The sequence below is a fragment of the Acanthochromis polyacanthus genome, chromosome 6 (assembly GCF_021347895.1).
Source record: "Acanthochromis polyacanthus isolate Apoly-LR-REF ecotype Palm Island chromosome 6, KAUST_Apoly_ChrSc, whole genome shotgun sequence".
Classification (NCBI taxonomy): domain Eukaryota; kingdom Metazoa; phylum Chordata; class Actinopteri; family Pomacentridae; genus Acanthochromis; species Acanthochromis polyacanthus.
In genome coordinates this window covers 8,684,351-8,702,278 of record NC_067118.1, presented here as the reverse complement: position 1 = coordinate 8,702,278, position 17,928 = coordinate 8,684,351, and the positions used below count along the sequence as shown (strand labels likewise).

The following is a 17,928-nucleotide window of genomic DNA, read 5'->3' as shown; positions in this document are numbered from 1 at the left end:
CTGATGGTGGGAGCTGCCATGCAAGGCGCTAACCACGCCCCATCAGGAACAATTAGGGGTTAGGTGTCTTCCTCAGGGACACCTCGACATGAGCACGACGGGCCGGGGCATCGAACCGCAACCCTCTGGTTGCGAGATGGCCACTCTACCCACTGAGCTATTCATGTTATGTTTGTAGTTCTCTACCAGGTGTATATTGAATTTTGTGAATTTTGAAATAGAGCTTTGCTTGAAACTGGAGCCCCATGGCTACAAAATCTTGGATGTGCGAATGACAAATATTAACTTGTATTTCCCTTTTTCTAGAAATTCCCTCCACACGCCTTTTCTTACTTTTGTTTCTAAACTCAGAATACTTGTTGTCTGCCTGCTAGTCTGGTCTTTGGCATCATGATCTTGATTTTCGGAGCAAATCTTAATTTTCAATGATTAAAACTCTGGTTTGTGCTTTTGTTTGATGAGAAATCTATCCATATTCATTGTCCAAGCTAGCAGGAGAAGCTGCAATACCCAGACTCTAGTGTTACTATGCAAGCGTTGCCAGATTTGTGACAGTTTTCACCACTTCTTTTCGCAAAGACCAAATTTTATGCAAAAAGTTTGCAGGTTTATAGTGTACTGTGTCGTCTTTTGTGAGAATAGTGTTGCTGTTTTGAGTATTTTCTATATTGGTGGAATTATGATTTAATTATTAGCAGCCATGTGAGAAACCAGTCATACTAAATGACAAGGGAGCAAAACAGCACATGATGTTTTTGGTCTAGTTCTTGACGTTTCTTTTCAGGAACCAGACCAATCACTAATGTTGGCTTAGCTTTCATTTAATCACGACACACGAGTTTTATTGCACTTTACAGGTTAATTATTTACTGAGTTGAATACTTATTGAGGCAAATTGTTGAAACAAACTAAAAGCAACTGGCAATCGACTCAGCTAATATATTTTTTGTTACACTGCCTCATCTGATGGATCTGGGAGGTTGACATTTTTAAAAAGACTGGCAAATTGTGTTATTTAGTAGGTTTACAGTTTGGAGGAGGTGGTGCTTACAAACACAAACTTCCATAAGTTGCCCAATCAGAACGAAGCGGGCTTTTAGGGAGGGGGGCCTTAAACAGCCCGGAGCTAATATTGCCCTTTTTAATGCAGAGGCTCAAGCTGAGGGGCTGCAGAACAGGCAGTATGGGATAAATCAGGATTTTCTGAACTGTGACTCATGCAAAGCTGCTCTAGTGTCCCAGAATAAATACATAGAGATAGAAGTAAGCATAATGTGTACCCTTTAAAGCTGCTTAAATTAGCGTCTTTACATTAACAGTGAGTGAAATTGTTACCCAAGTGCTGCAGTTCCTCAGACCTTCAGCATCTTTTATTTCATCGTTTGGTTGTATACCCTGGTGGTTTTACTGTTTTGGTTCTGCTTTCATCAGCAGTTTTCAATTAAAAAGCTGGTGAGCGTAGCATTTAGCAAGTATTTCTCTATATTTTATTTTGGTGGAGTGAATATTGGACTTCAGTTTTCAGCTGGATCTATAAATCAGTCGCTGTTTTGCTCAGATTATAGCCATCACCGTATTATTGCTGAAACTATCATGTATCATATGTGTGTGGTGTTTTCACCTTGTTGTACAGTCCCCAAGTAGCCAAATAAGTCAACAAACACAGATTTCAATGTCATTTCATGTCATTTAAAGTATGCTTTAGGGCTTTGATTTGCATTTGTAGTCAAATGTAGGTATTATTGTTACACCTTTTTGTCTTATGTATGTGTTTAGATCAAGACTGATGCATTTATGTTGGATGTTCAGAACTGAATCCGTCCTCAGTGAGCCCGGTCTGCCCCTCAGAAATGATCTGATGTAATGGTAGTGAGTGGGATCAATAGAACAGAGTGATAATGCTTCTGTCTCTCTCTCCTTTAGGTGCTGGTGGTGCAGCAATAGCTACCTCTGAACTGGATCCGCTTCCTGTCTCTGATTTATCAGCTGCCTTTGCCTCGCTCGCCCCTCTCTCCATCCGTCCGTCATTCTCCCATCGCCGTCTGCAGGTCCGTCTGCCCGTCCGTCCGTCCGTCCATGGACTGGCTGTGACCCCGGAGGGAGGGGGACAGAAACGAGGAAAGAGCGGAGTTGCAGAGGACACGAAGGAAAAGAAAGCTGGATTCATTCAGACGTCACGCTTCTGAAGTGCCCCTGCTCGCCGTCCTTCATCCCCCTCACCCTCCTCCTCCTCCTCTGCCTCCCTCTGTTATAGAGATTTAAAGGAGCGGTGGGAGGCAAAGGCCGAGATAGGTAGAAGAAAAACAATTCACAACCAACGCCCTCTCATTGCCCTTATATATATTTAAAGAGGGGTTTGGGCGTATTGGCGCATTTTTTTATAAATAAAAATATTTAGACAGAAAACCGAGACTGTGGAGCACATGAACAACCCTCCAACAAGCAGACGAAAGGGGACCTGAGCAGACTACGGAGAGAGAGGAGGACCAAAACAGAGGAAAACATTTACTGATATGTCAACGACAGCCACGATGGGTGAAATGGCAAACAGCGCTGTGGAGTTTTATCCTAAAGGGACTCGAGGCGGGGGTGGAGGAGGAAGGGCAGATGGCAGCCATGCAGGCGGAGACTTTGGGGTCACGGTTACGGAGCTCAGGGAGCTGATGGAGCTCCGAGGAGCTGACGCCATACAGAAGGTCCAGGACAGCTATGGAGGCACAGACGGCCTCTGCCAGAGACTACAGTCCAGCATCACTGACGGTGAGCAGCAGCCACTGAATGGCTGAAAAAATGGAAGGATGGATGGATGAATAATGTAGGTGGGTTTGATAAATGAATGGGTGAGAGCGCAGATGTATGAATAGACTGATGGAGGGACGGTTGGGTGGATGATTAGGCGCATGAATGGGTGAATAGATTGCCTGCCTGCCTGCCTGGATGGATGGATGGATTTGTGAAGTGGGAGAATGGAGATGGGTTGCAAGGAGATGAATCGGTACGCTGAGATTAGCTGAATGAAGCCCCAGAAGGACGGGTGAGATTGTACTCTTGGCCGGAGTGGCGCATAAATACCTCCGCATGAGTGGTGCAAACCACGTCCAAATCATTTTTGTGTCATTTGACTCAAACAAAAAAACGAAACAGATTACATGTGGTCACCAATTATTCCAGATAACACGCCGAAACTGACCCCTTTGCTTCACGCATGCATTATTAAAAATGCTGAGTTTACCTTGACTGCAGTGCAAAATCTCAGACCAATGAATGCAGAGTGAAACGAGAGCACTTCCATTAAATGGTAAAAACTCGGGGAATGTAATCCTGGTGGTAGAAAGGCGTTGTTTTTTTGGTTGAGCTGGATGTGCAGAGAGAAATGGGTGGATGGACTGATTGATGAATGGATGACGGGATTATAGGGGATGAATGGATGGCAAGCTGATAGAGTAAATCAATAAATGGATGAACAGAGTAAAACTGTGTGAGGATTAACTAGAATCTCTGACAGGACACCTGCAGTGTTGTCCGGCAGTCTGCTGCTGTAGGCGCATTCTGAATGACCCCCAAAGTCCATTATGTGTCTGAAGAGTCAAAAAAAGGTAAAATGCTCATCATTTAATTTGGCCAATATTTAAACTATGTATAATATAGTCAAATGCAGTCTAATATGCCACCAGTCCTGCAGTAAATCCTTCCTTTATGTACAGTTTTTGCAACGTTAATTCACCCATATGCTCATTTTATAGCGCAATTTCAACAAAAACTGAATATTATATAGCCTTTACTGTAGGACTCTTGGAATTGACTGCACATACACCCTGTGATAAATTATTAGGCAAGTAGGTTTTTGATCCAAAACATAGTCTTAGAAATAAGTCCGGGCCTTCCTACTTTTAAATAGTCTTCTCCTACGCTAACTTTGTATTGTCAGACATAATTTCAAATTATATTACATTTAAAGCAAGAAAATCACCACATGTCAAAAGTGCATGTGCCAAATTATTAAGCAAATTTTAGCTTTCATCAAAATGGGACCAAAAAAGGACTTAACGGCTACAGAAAAGAGCCAAATAGTTCAGTTGCTGTCAGAAAAACTTACTCCTAATAAAATTGCCAAGAAATTGGGAAGAGATACTAGGACCATCAAAAAGTATATCAAAAACAGCCAAGATGGCAGAAAAAAGCGAGTTGAAAAGAAAAGAAGAATGTTCTCATCAAAGGATCTGAGAAGAATTAAGCGAGAAGCAGCCAGACGACCGCTGGCATCAAGTTCTACCATCTTCAAAAGCTGTGACTTACCTGGAGTTCCTAGAAGTACCAGATGCCGCACCCTCAGAGAGTACGGAACAGTCAAGAAATCACCCAAACAGCCTCCACTCAACAAAAACCACAAAGAAAAATGGTTGGAATGGGCAAAACAACCTCTAAAGACCAACTTCAGGCACGTTTTATGGACAGACGAGATGAGTCACCTTGGATGGCCCTGATGGCTGGGCAAGAGGATGGATGGCCAATAGACAGGAAACCCCACAACGTTTACAGCGGCAGCAAGGTGGCGGTGGTGTCATGGTTTGGGCAAGACTTATTAAAGATGAAGTTGTGGGTCCCTTTCGAGTTTCAGAAGGGGTAAAAATCAACTCTGAGACATACTGCGAGCTACTCAGCAGCACCCTGTTCAAACGATGGTTCAACAAGAAGCCTGCTTCTTTCAAAAAGGCTGTCATTCTGATGCAGGACAACGCAAAATCCCATGCCTCGAAGTTTACCACATCATGGCTGGCTAAAAAAGTTTCAAAGACAGCAGATTGATGGTTTGGCCACCATCATCCCATGACGTCAACCCAATTGAGAACTACTGGTCTCTGCTGAATCAAGAAATTTGCAGAGAGGGTAAACAGTACATATCCAAGGACAGTCTTTGGGAAGTGGTGGTGGCTGCAGCATCGAACATCAGTCCAGACCACATCAGGAAGTTGACCGACATGGTGGATGGGAGGCTGATGAGCGTCATTGAGAAAAAAGGTGGACACATTGGCAAATGAACTGAAAATTTAACTTTGTATAGTTGTTATAAAGTAATTTAGTTGTTTGGATAAAATTATATAAAAAGTTGTAAAAATTAATATTTATTTTACTTTATTTAATGACTACTTTAGAAAATTTTCTTGCATTTAGAAATAGATACATGAGTTGTATAGGGCTGGACCCGAATATCCCGAATATCCGAATATTCGTTTGCTACGGCACTATCCAGGTATTAATTTTGGTATAATATTTTTTCAATTTTTTTAAGGTAAAATCATTGGTTCCAGCTCCTGCAGTGTGAAGATTTGCAGGTTTTCCTCCCTTTATGTGCAGGTTTTTCTGTGTTAATTCACCCGTATGCTCATTTTCTGGTGCAATTTAAACAAAAACAAAATATTATATAGCGTTTACTGCAGGACTCTTGGATTTGACTGCATATATACGTATATTAAAGTCACAAATCTTCACTTTGAGAACCAGAAAGAGCACATTTTATAATATTTGCTTGAAAAATGATTCCAACGATGATCAATTATCTACATATTTGGCAATTTTTTTGGTAAAGTCACTAGTTCCAGCTTCTATAGTATGAAGATTTGCAGGTTTTCTCAAATTTTTATAATTATTTTAAAGTGAATTTCTTCAGGGTATCAACTATTAAAAACACATAAAACAAGCTAGTAGCACTGATTTCTGACAATGTATAGACCATTAATTGCAAGACATGCCTCTCAAAGATCCCCAAGCCTTGAAATTTATCCGGAATATTTGGTATTATAACTGAACAAATGGTTTCACTGATATTGTCATTTGATTATTTGATTATTCAACTTAGGGTCAACCGTCCAGAGTAATGGAGAGTGTGGAAAAGAGGTGAAGAAGCGTGTATAGGCAGGCTGGAACGGCTGGAGAAAAGTGTCAGGTGTGATGTGTGATAGAAGAGTTTCAGCTAAAATGAAAGGAAAGGTTTACAAAACTGTGGTGAGACCAGCCATGTTGTTTGGTCTGGAGTGTCCCTGGGGAAAAGACAGGAGGCAGAGCTGGAGGTAGCAGAACTGAAGATGCTGAGGTTCTCTTTGGGCGTGACCAGGATGGATAGGATCAGGAATGAGTACATCAGAGGGACAGCACATATTAGAGGCTTTGGAGATAAAGTCAGAGAGGCCAGACTGAGATGGTTCGGACATGTCCAGAGGAGAGAGAGTGAATATATTGGTAGAAGGATGCTGAGTTTCCCACTGCCAGGCAGGAGGCCTAGAGGAAGACCAAAGAGGAGGTTTATGGATGTGGTTAAAGAGGACATGAAGGTAGTTGGTGTGAGAGAAGAGGATGCAGCAGACAGGGTTAGATGGAGGCAATTGATTCGCTGTGGCGACCCTTGAAGGGAAAAGCCGGAAGGAAAAGAAGAAGATTATTCAACTAGTTGTTCCTGCAGCAATGCTGTAAGTTTTGTTGATACCTGACAGTCTCTCTCTCAAAGAACAAGTTAACCCTCTCTATCCTAAGCACTTTCTGAATGTTTTTGGTGCTCTTGCCATAGTTTTATTCACTGTGGGCTCTTTTTTTTTTTTACTGCAATATAAAGTCCTGCACCTCTGTGGACACAGCACAACATGTTACGATGATAAGCACAAAATTTTTTGGTTTTTGCAGAATTTGTTTAGTGTAAATGGTAGATTTTTGGTGAATTTCTAAATGAAACACAGAGTTCAAGGACTGCTCCGAAACCTGAAAATCTCAATATTCTTTCTGTTTTCCAGTTGCTTGCTGTAGTAAATGGTGTAGTTTTGCATTTTTTTAAAAGATCAAACGCAGAGGGTCAGGAGGTTAATCTAATAATGACAATCAAAGACTGCTAGCGGCTGGTGCGGGTCAGATTTCGGTCGCCGTGTCTTTGGTGTGTTCATGCGCACACTTGTACGCTCCAGCAGGGGTGTGGTACCTCACTACGCCCACTCCTTCAACTAGTTTGTAGCCTAGCAACACAACAGCAGAGAGAAGTTGGCCTGGAAAGTCGGCGAGCGGGGAGAAAGATGACTGAGAGCTGTGAGGAGATGGAGATGTGACGAGAGGAAACGGAGAGGAGGTGAATGGAAGGAGGGCGAGTGTGTGTGAGCGAGTGTGTGAGCAAAGACTACGAGGTGTGTGTGTGATGCTGAAAAAGTGAGAGGGCCGGTGGGTGTTGAGTTACAGTAAGTCTGTGTTGAGTGTTGCTAATTTGATACTATGAGCTGGTCAGGAATCAGTGCAGCAGGTCCCAACAAACCAAACACACACACACACACACACACACACACACACACACACACACACACACACACACACACACACACACACACACACAGAGTCATGTATCTGCAGATGTCCCTACAAAGAGCAGTTGGTAAACACAACACACAAACGGCGCTCTCTCTACGCACTCCTTGGACCGCCTTTTCTTTTTTTGCACTGTGCTGACTTTCACAAATCACATATGGTGTCAAGCGACGTGACAAAACCAGCCAAAGTGCAAACAGGGATGAAGAAAGACGCCCCACCTCTTGGAAAAAAACCCCCAAATCACTCAAAATAATAATAAAAAAAAACTGTCTGCTTCAGATATATTTTCTGCTCTGGATTCTGAGGTGTTTGACACGACGACAAAAGCTGCTACCTCTGCTTTGTGTGATTACAGTAAAATAAAAAGACTGAACTGGAGTGCGAATAGTCAGATCAGACGGGGGGAATATGGGCATGTACAGTGCTGCACCAAGGTAAACACACCGTGTATACATTATGATGCTGCACATCATCTGTAATGTGATCCACAGAGCAGGGTGGGGGGGTTAAACCAATCACACACAAACAGATATGGATACCCTGCATTCACTGCAGTATGAGACCATTATATCCACAGTGAGGAGACAGAAAAGAGGAGGAGGAGAAGGAGAAGGAGAAAGAGGGAGTGAGAGGAAAGTGTGGTGGGGGTGTGGGTGGATGAGGGGTGAGGCGGGAAAGCTAGAACAGCTTGCCGCATTGTCAAGGACACATCAAGGGGAGATTGAGAGAGAAAAAGAGGAGGAGGAGGAGGAGGATGAGAGAGGCTGTGGAAGAGGATGAAGAGGAAGGAAGGATGGATGAGAGAGGGAGGGACTAATAAAAAGAGGATACAGCTCGCTACGATTACTCAGCATAAGGTCACCTGTTTTGTCTCCGCCTCGCCTCGGCCTGAACCCTGCTGTATTGCTTCTACATGCGAGTCCCTGCTGCGAGCACATTGGACCAGGACGTCTCCAAACATGCAGGACGCGACGGAAGAGAGTCACCGATCTCGGCCAACCACGGCGTACCCATTCTCGTTCCCCTCTCTCCAAGCAGCCAATCATAAAAACACATTTAAAAAAAAAAAAAATCTCCAAGCCTCTACCACACTGAAGAAATGACATCACCTGTTGCTGGGCAGAAACCTGTTACAGACAGGAAGCCCTGGACCTGATATCCTGGTCTCCATGGAAACTGAATCACTTAGGGGTGAGGTTGAAGGGGGAGAGGAGGGTGAGGATGGAGATGTTGCAGTGAGGATGGAGCTCAGAAAGAAAGAGTTGGAAGGACTAAAAGGAAAATCAGGAATTGGATAGAGTTTTTTTTTTTTTTTTTTTTGCTCCTGTCACGTTTTTCCTCACTGTGGTCTCATTTTTCACTGCAGGTTTTGGTGTGTTAATCCACCTTAACACTTATTTTTTAGCGTAATTTCAACAAAAAAATGAATATTATATAGAGTTTACTACAGGACTCTTGTATTTATCTGGATATATGAATGCATAAAAGCCACAATCTTCACTTTGAGAACCAGAATGAGCACATTTTACAATATTTGTTTGATAAATGACTCCAGTGATGATCAGTCATCTACATATTTGGCAAGTTTTTTCTGTAAAGTCATTGGTTCTAGCCTCTCAATTGAGAAGATTTGCTAGTTTTCTTGAAATTTTTATCATTTTAAAGTGAATTTCTTTCTGGTATCAACTGTCAAAACAGACAAAACAAGCTAATAATTTCTGTCAATATATAGACAGTTAATTGCAACACACTCCTGCCAAACATCCCCAGAACTCAACATGAGTCTTAAAATTAATCTGGAATATTTGGTATTTTAACTTGAAAAATGTGTGGACCCATTTTTCACTGCAGTATAAAATCTTGCATCTCGATGGAAACAGCACAACCATGACTAGAAGTAGAGAGAAACTGGTAAAATCTGTCATTTATAATGCCATAATCATCGGAAAGAAAAAAAAATAAAGATGGATTTCTTTGACTATTTTATAAATATTTTTAAAACCACGAATCAACATTTGCAACATTTTACCCACAAGTGTTACCAGTTCTGAAAATATGGTGACTTTGCTATAAATATTCTACTATATTCTACTACATTTGAAAGCAAGTTCTGTGAAAACACTGCCTGCAGTTCATCTGAGAAGTCCCTGAGTTTTTGCCATGTTGCTGTTGGTTGCAGCAGAGTCGTTAATGGCTTCTGAGTTACAAAGAAGAAAAAATAATAATGTTTTTCACAGAATCTGGTCAGTGAAAACGGATTTTTTTTTTACTAAGACGTGTCAAATGAAGGGATTTTGATCGAATGTCATGATTTTAAGCTTGCCTTTTGCCTTTCTAATATGCTGCTGTACTTACACTACCTGTAGTTCAGCCAAAAAAATCCCTGAAATTTTGTCACATTGCTGTTGTTAGCAGTGGAGTCACTATAGCTTCTGAGGCAAGCAGAGCAGCACAGTATTTATGGGTCATTCCAGACTTGGAGGACATTTGGGCTTCAAAATTTTTGAAGGATTAACTTTCTCTTTTAAAATTTTCTGCTCCATATTTATCAATAATAGGTAAAAAACTGTCAAAGGTTTGATTGGCTCAGCTTACACATCAGTGGTGCCATTTTTATTCCATGTTTTATGTGTTGTTTGCTAACCCTACTCTAACCACAGTAACAGGGTTGCTAATCCATGCTAATGTTTTTTCTCAGCAGTAGAAGCTAGATATTTAGCTAGCTGTTACTGCTGACCAAGAGGACAAACTGACTGATGGAAAACAGTAAAGATAAAAGTAAAATGACTTAGTTTGATCCTGATAATATGAGGTAGAATGAGACATTCAATCAAAGCTGGCAATGCTATGAAAATATGAAAAATAGAAGAGAGGACAGAGCTTTGCTCTACCCATTCTTTTGGAAAACTGATGATGTTATTTCCACTGTTTCTTGTGATTCACTATTTTCTTCTTCTTCTACCAGCTAAAAAGGTTATGTTAATGAGACAAGAGAAAAATGGCATTTTATTGGGAACTCCAGACTTACTTGGTATTTTAAAAATATTTTCAAACATTCTTTAATTTTTTTTAGATTTGGTCACAGGACAAGAAAATTTACACAACAACTGCATGTTTTAATATTATGCACATGGATTATTTGAAATTTGATGGGTGAGACATGAAATGTCCTCCAATTCTGGAATGACCCTTATGTTTTAGAATTGTCCGTGGATGAAAACTGTTTATTTTTGTTTGGAGCTTGACTATTGCATTTTTGATTTGTTTCCGTACTTACACAACCTGCAGTTTAACCCAGTTCAGCTAAAAACAACCCTGAATTTTTGTCGCTTGACTGTTGGATGCTGCTGAGTCACATTTGTCTTTTCTGTGGCACGGAGGAACATAGAATTTTTAGTTTTTCACAAAATTTGGTCAGACCTAACATTTAAATTTTTGCAAATTTTTAAATGAGACGTAAAAAAATATTTTGATTAAATATAACGATTTTAAGCTCAGATTTGGTCACATTTTATAACTGAATGGCACGTCAGAGATGAGTAGTTCAAGGACTGTTCATTTTATTGAGATTTAAAATTTGCGGCTCAGATAAGTGGTGCTACATTGGCAGTCTTTTAAAGACAGGATGAATTTTGGGGTTCAGTGGGTTTACTGGACAGAAAGTCTTTGTGCTGCAGTGTGAGTGTCTGCTGTTATGAGCTGCATTGAATTTTGTCTGCACTCTCATGAATTAAAAGTGTACCTGGAAGCATTTAAATGATGGCTGATTCACAGATGTCCCGCTGAAATTAAGCAAACCTACAGACTGTTATTTAAAACGGCACCAAAATGACTCACCCTGTGAATCTGTCACTGGCTGCACAGATGTGTGTTGTTTCAATCATGGCATGTGAATTTCACCTTTATTTTATTCATTTTTACAGAGAGACATTTGCTAACCTTTCTTCTCCTTCGTCTTCCACCTTCCCCCTCCGTCTCCCAGGCCTCAGTGGCGACCCGGTGGACCTGGAGCGTCGAGGCCAAACGTACGGCCAAAACTTCATCCCCCCGAAGAAGCCCAAGACCTTCCTGGAGCTGGTGTGGGAGGCCTTGCAGGATGTCACGCTCATCATCTTGGAGGCCGCAGCCATCATCTCCCTCGGTCTCTCCTTCTACCAGCCTCCCGGAAAGGAAACCGAATGTGAGAACGTGGGCGGAGGGTGGTGGGGGATGGAAAGTGTGTTTTAGGGGTTGTAGAGGCAAAACTGGATGTGGAAAACAGAAAATGAGACCTCCAGATCCAGATTAATCATTATCAGTAGACATTATCATCCTGTCCTTATTTAGGAGTACAGCAGGAATGAGACAGAGAGAAATTAGAAGTTGTTGATCTTGTAGTATGAGATGAAATGACAAAATGTAGGACAAGAAAAAGAACAAAGAAACGGGACAGCAAAAGCAAGCCTGCTCAGCATTATGGCCTGATTTGGCGGTTCAGTTCCCAGCTTGGTATCGTTTGCTGGCACTACAAAAAAAAGTAAGTGGACCTTGACTTAAGATAATTTGGTCAAGTAGAACATAAAAAAATCAAATCAGTAAAATATAGTATACGGAATCCTCTAAATTCCTCTGGTTTTTTGCTCCTATCACAGTTTTTCTCTATTTTGGATCAAGTCTTGCACCTCAATGGTTACATCTAAGAACTCACAATTATTTAATGTTTTAAAAAAAATACAGAATCAGAAATGGTTTATTTTTGGAGAATTTGTAAATGAGATATGTAGAATATGAACATAAGTTTGCAGATGGAATGGCTTGTCACAGGAAAGTAGTTTGAGTACCGTTGGAAAGTTGACAGTCCTTTCTATTTTATCGAGTTTTTCACTGGAAGCAATGGTGTACTATATTTTTAAGAGATTTTTTGAGAGTGACAACATGATATTTAAACACAGTGGGGTTCAGAGGTTTAAAAGCAATGTAAATTTGCGAGCATTAGCCTCTGCAAGTGAACTTTCCAGACCAAGTAAGACCAGACAAGTAAAGCAGTAGTAGCAAAAACCAAATGTATTTAATTAAAAAAATGTTTCACTGGTAATAAATTTGAATATTTGGCAATGTTGTGTACACAGTATAACATCCGTGTGACTAAATAAGACTTGTGTAGTCACCAGTCAGCTACACCCAGTATGTAAAGTTTGCTAACATTAGCTAGCATTATCCATGATGGTAATGAGCTGGTCCAACTACATGAGTTGCAAATGAAAGAGATGATTGAGTCTCTTTAAAACTGTTCACGGCATCATACACTGTCACTTTTTGCAAAAAACAAATCAAGATAGATTGTTCCACTACAAGTACCTCTAGCATGACCTGCAGAGATGACTAGCTTTAGGGTGCATGTTGGCACCCATCATACATGTAGGACAGGATACTCGGATAGTTGGTCCATCATATTGTTAGCAATTTTGATCGGCTATTCACTGTTTTATGAAATCGCTTCCTAAGAGGATGAATGTTATCCTCCATTGCAAAACACATATTTAACCTTTTTACTTTCACAATGTACTGCAGCTGCCCTCACAAAGTACTGGTATGTGCAGAAGGTACACAGTCAGGTTAAAAATTTGCACCTTTAGCTTTTACCGTCTTCCTCATATGAGTCATTCCAGAATTGGAGAACATTTGGGCTTCAAAATTTTTGAAAAATTAACCTTCTCTTTTACAATTTTCTGCTACATATTCATCAATAATAGGTAATAAACTATCAAAGGCTTGATTGGCTCAGCTTACATATCAATGGTACCATTTTTATTCCATGTTTTATTTGTTGTTTGCTAACTCTACTCTAATCACAGTAACAGGGTTGGTAATCTATGCTAATGTTAGCTTTTTCTCAGCAGTAGAAGCTAGATATTTAGCTAGCTGTTACTGCTGAGCAAGAGGACAAACTGATGGAAAACAGTAAAAAGAATTAGACTGATCCTGATAATATGCATTAATAGGGTTGAATGGGGACAAGAGAAATATGGCATCTTTGGAGGAACTGCAGGCTTACTTGATATTTTAAAAAATATATTCAAACATTCTTTTCTCCTAATCTTTCTTAGATTGGGTCTCAGGACAAGTAAATATACACAACAACTGCATGTTTTAGTATTTTGTACATGGATTATTTGAAATGTGATGGGTGGGATGTAAAAATTCCTCCAGTTCTGGAATGACCCATGTATCTGTCACTGTCTATGGTGTGAAATGAGCTGTCATCTGCTGTGCGCTAAAGGTAGCTTGAAGTTGATGTATTTTCCTTCATGCAAAGTATTGTGGGTCAAAATGGTGGGAAAAACGTGTTGCTTTGCAAACTGCTAAGTGAGATCTGGCAAGACATCCTGGTTCTGGTGCTATGTATTGGGAAATAGTGAAACTGCTTCTGTAATACTGCAGGATATGATAGTTGGTAAACTGGAACACACCTGGATTTTGATGTTCTGAAGTACTAATGGGTGCACATTGGGTGCACTAGTTTTTAAATTGTTTGCGATTATATGTGACAAATCGCATGAGCCTTAAGGCCAAAGCAACAAAAATGTACTGTTTGTTTATTGCTAGTTTACTTAGCTTGATTTGCACACATTGAGATCATGTAAAATGCTGAAATGCAGCATGATAATTGCACAAGTAAGGAAAAGTTCAAGTTAACAAACTGGTTCAAGAAGACAGTATTTCAGAAATTTGATGAGTTCCAAGGAGACCAAGAATAGCAGCAAAATCACATATAGTGTACTGAACAGAGCCAAGTTTACTTCTTTTTAACGCGGTAGAGCCTCACTTCAAATATATTCTGTTTGGTAAGTTAAGTGCAGAAAGTGCACAGAAAAGAAGGCCAAGTTTGCCATCATCTCACTTTGAAGCGTGTTTTTTTAGCGCCAAGAAAGAAGTTTTACTGATGCTGCTTCAGTTATAGTCATCAAAAAAACCCTCATGTGGGAGACTAATCTTAGAAGGCAGAGTTTATTGTTGATTATCCTAATTAGGCTAAATACCACACTGTTCATTTTCTTGTTGTTTGCACAAATCAGAAAGAACTTCTATGTAATTATCTAATCAACTTCCTTGGTTTCATGGATAAAGGAAGAAAAAATAGAAGCACACAAATACAAGAGACAAAAGCTGAAGTGAAAGCAAGTGAAAAGGTTATACCGATGTTACCATTAGCTTTCTGGGTCTGTTTACCACGGTGAGCGTACATGATAGAGTGGAAGTCGACCAAGCGAACAGTGGATGAAAATATGGGCTCAGTCTATAACCTCACAGTGCAATCTAGTTAAGTGCAGCACATGGAAACTATATTGTGTCATGAATATTTCATTCAATTTTATTCATGCAAACATTTTGTAAATCTGAGAATGGCAGAAAATGATATGACAATAAGCACTAACTCTTGTTCAAAGCAAGCCTACACCATATAGTTTCTTTGTTCTTACAGCTAAATGCATCACTGTGACACAGCAAAAGGAATCAGGAAGTTCTGATGTCTACCATCTTAAATTACTGGTAGCGAATCAGCCTTTTATTTATATATGTCCCACTAAATCCCATATCCCATATTTAGCCTATTTTTTTAGGAAATTAATGAAAGTCTCACATGTGACCAGAATATGAAGAGTTCATTTGCAAAAACAAGTAACCCTGTTTTATAAATTTTCAGAAAACTCTTTTTTTTATTGTTTACTTGAGATAATAATAACACTAATAATTTATTTTTTCTCTATTTTGTCATGTAGTTTTTACTGAATCAAATTCACTCAACTTCAGTTTGATTGATATTATCTCAAGTAAACAATTAAAAAAAGTTTTCTGAAAGATTATCAAAACGGAGTTATCTGTTTTTGCGAATATACTCTTTGTGTGTCTTACAGGTTTTCAGCTTGAAACATAATGAAGATGATTAATTTCATCATGACTGTATAATCCCCGGTTTAAGTTCTGTTCTAAACTGGCTGATTCAGTGTCTGTTCAGGAAGAAAACTCTCTTTGTGTCTGTGATTGACAGACCAAAACAGATAGCCGTACAATGTTAGAGACCAGGACTTTTTATCACTTCTAACTTTCCCTCCAAGCATTCATTTTACATTGAAGTATTGCAAATTTCATCACACAGCTCTTGTTTTTAACCCATGTTGTGGTTTTTATATCAGTGGTGCAGAGCACAGCTTGTAAATGATTCTGAGGTGGGTTATATGTAGCTTTAATGGGCTGCATTTCAATCACTGTTCTCATCAGTTCTGTTGTGTAGCAACAGAAACAGAAAAATACGTAAATTAGAATCTATTTGTTGGGAATTCTGCTGTGTTAAAATGCAAGTTATGTGAGTACAAAGAGCAGGAGAGAAGCTAACAGATATAAACACTGAGTAATTTTAAGTTGCACTTAAGCATTTGATGACATGAAAACACAGGAACCCACCTGGTCCTTGTTTATTAATTTCAAATTAAAGTTTCACCGCTGAATGTACCTCAGCTTTATAGTCTCCGTAGAGTTCTGATCTGAAGCCATACCATCAAAGCTAATGGCAACATTAGCCGCATTGCCTGCACAGCATGCTAGCACTAAGGCTTCCCTGTTTTTGTGGTGACATTGTCATCAATAATCACTGAAATCCACTGAAATTTATAGTTCCTCAGATGCTGGTTGTACATGAAGACTGTTGTGTTCATGCTTGCAGCCAATAACAGAACATTTGGTAAGATTATAGAGACATTTTGCGTTTTCATGGAAAACATGGAAATGTCTGGGTGACCCCAAACTTTTGGACTATACTGTACCATAACAAGATTTAGCTTACACCTCCAACCACAAAACTCAGTGGAAATATATTTCCACCATGCGGAACCTTCTTACATTTCATCATTTATGGAAACCAGCTGGTACTTGAATGTGTCATTAACAAAGTCTCTAACCAAACATCTACCCCTTCACTTCTCTTCAGCTTGCGGGAATGTGTCAGGGGGCGCAGAAGATGAAGGCGAGGCCGACGCCGGCTGGATCGAGGGTGCAGCTATCTTGCTCTCTGTTGTGTGCGTCGTCCTCGTGACGGCGTTTAATGACTGGTCCAAAGAGAAGCAGTTCCGCGGTCTGCAGAGTCGGATCGAGCAGGAACAGAAGTTCACCGTCGTGCGGAAAGGAAACGTCATCCAGATACCTGTGGCTGACATGGTGGTGGGCGACCTGGCTCAGGTCAAATACGGTAAAGAAACTTTCACCGACTCCCACTGAATAAAAAAGACTCCCACTGAATAAAAAACCAGCAACTTTCACTCTATACTGTCACTATTCATTAATCAATATATGTTTTTTTCTGCATTTTGTAATCATTTGTACACCCTGGAGAAGATCTAAATATAAATGCCACAGTTCTTCTCACATGAGTCATATGTTGCATAAGTATTTCAACAAATGCCTCCTATAGAAACTTTAATATCGAATCAAAGTGAATGAGAGTCTTCATTTGACTGGTGTCCGCCTACATGTGTGGGACAAAATTATCAAATCACGATTCCGGTCTAGTTTTTTTCCGGCTCTGCATCAAAACCATTTAACAAAACTGCAATACATCAAACTTATTACATGTTTTTAAGGGAATACTTTTGGGAAATAGCTTTTTTTCCCCATTTATCCCTGAGAGTTAGAAATGTTTTATTGATCCCTGAGGGAAAATTGCTTACGTTACAGCTGCTCCTATTTAAAGACTTAGAAGTAAAAAGAGTACAGAAATCATATAGATAGACATGAGTAGAAGACTATGTCCTAAAAATATTAACATTAGTAGAAAAAATACAAGCTTAACAAAAATAAAATGTGTTATTGCACATTATTGAGTGTTGACTCAAGAAGTGAAGAGACAAATAAATTAACTGTTTGCGTTGACAAACAGGAAAAGCACCCAGGGAGCGGAGTACTTCACCACGGCTGCTGAGTCATTGTATGATTTCCGACAGATAAGTCCCGATAAATCCACAGCGATGGATTTGTAGTAGGATCACAATCATGTGATTATCAACAGACAGGTGATGTAATGTTCACTTGTTGTCAAAGTTACAGTGACGCCGTGCCGCTATCTTGCAATGATACAGAAATCTTTAACAATTCTGTCGATCTGGACTATAAGCCGCATCACTGCCAAAATCTAATCACTTGGTCCTTGTATCATTTTTGACCTTCCCTGAAAATTTCATCCAAATCCACTGGTCCAACCCATAATGTAATGTAATGTAATGTTGTGCACAGACAGACTAACAGACGGACAAACGTACGACGATTGTCACATAAATCATTCCTTGACAGAGTAAAAATGCGTCCAGCGAGAGTCTGGATGGGAAGTTTGATAGTACTGTCATGTCTGTATTCTGAATATTAAGCTAGAATTAGCACAGAATTATGTAACTTAGCCTAAAGACTGGAAACAAGCTGTTTAAGCATCTAATAATTAAGTTTTATTGTCTGGAATTAAAATTACAGGTATTGGCAACATCATTTTGACTAGTCATTATTGTACTGTGACTGGTCAGAATTGTATCCATGATATTTACACTAGAAATCTGTAATTCAGTA

At 39.8% G+C, this 17,928-nt stretch overlaps 1 protein-coding gene across 3 annotated transcripts in view; it reads left to right on the top strand.

Moving 5' to 3' along the window:
* atp2b3b (ATPase plasma membrane Ca2+ transporting 3b) overlaps positions 1–17,928 on the top strand; it is a 79,479-nt gene that overhangs the window by 8,827 nt on the left and 52,724 nt on the right. For all 3 annotated transcript variants that reach the window (XM_051950224.1, XM_022218161.2, XM_022218162.2), the window contains exons 2-4: positions 1,924–2,760; positions 11,324–11,521; positions 16,307–16,564. In XM_051950224.1, the coding sequence (XP_051806184.1) occupies positions 2,514–2,760; positions 11,324–11,521; positions 16,307–16,564 (703 nt within the window). In that variant the 5' untranslated portion in view covers positions 1,924–2,513. The remainder of the gene's footprint in view (positions 1–1,923; positions 2,761–11,323; positions 11,522–16,306; positions 16,565–17,928) is intronic.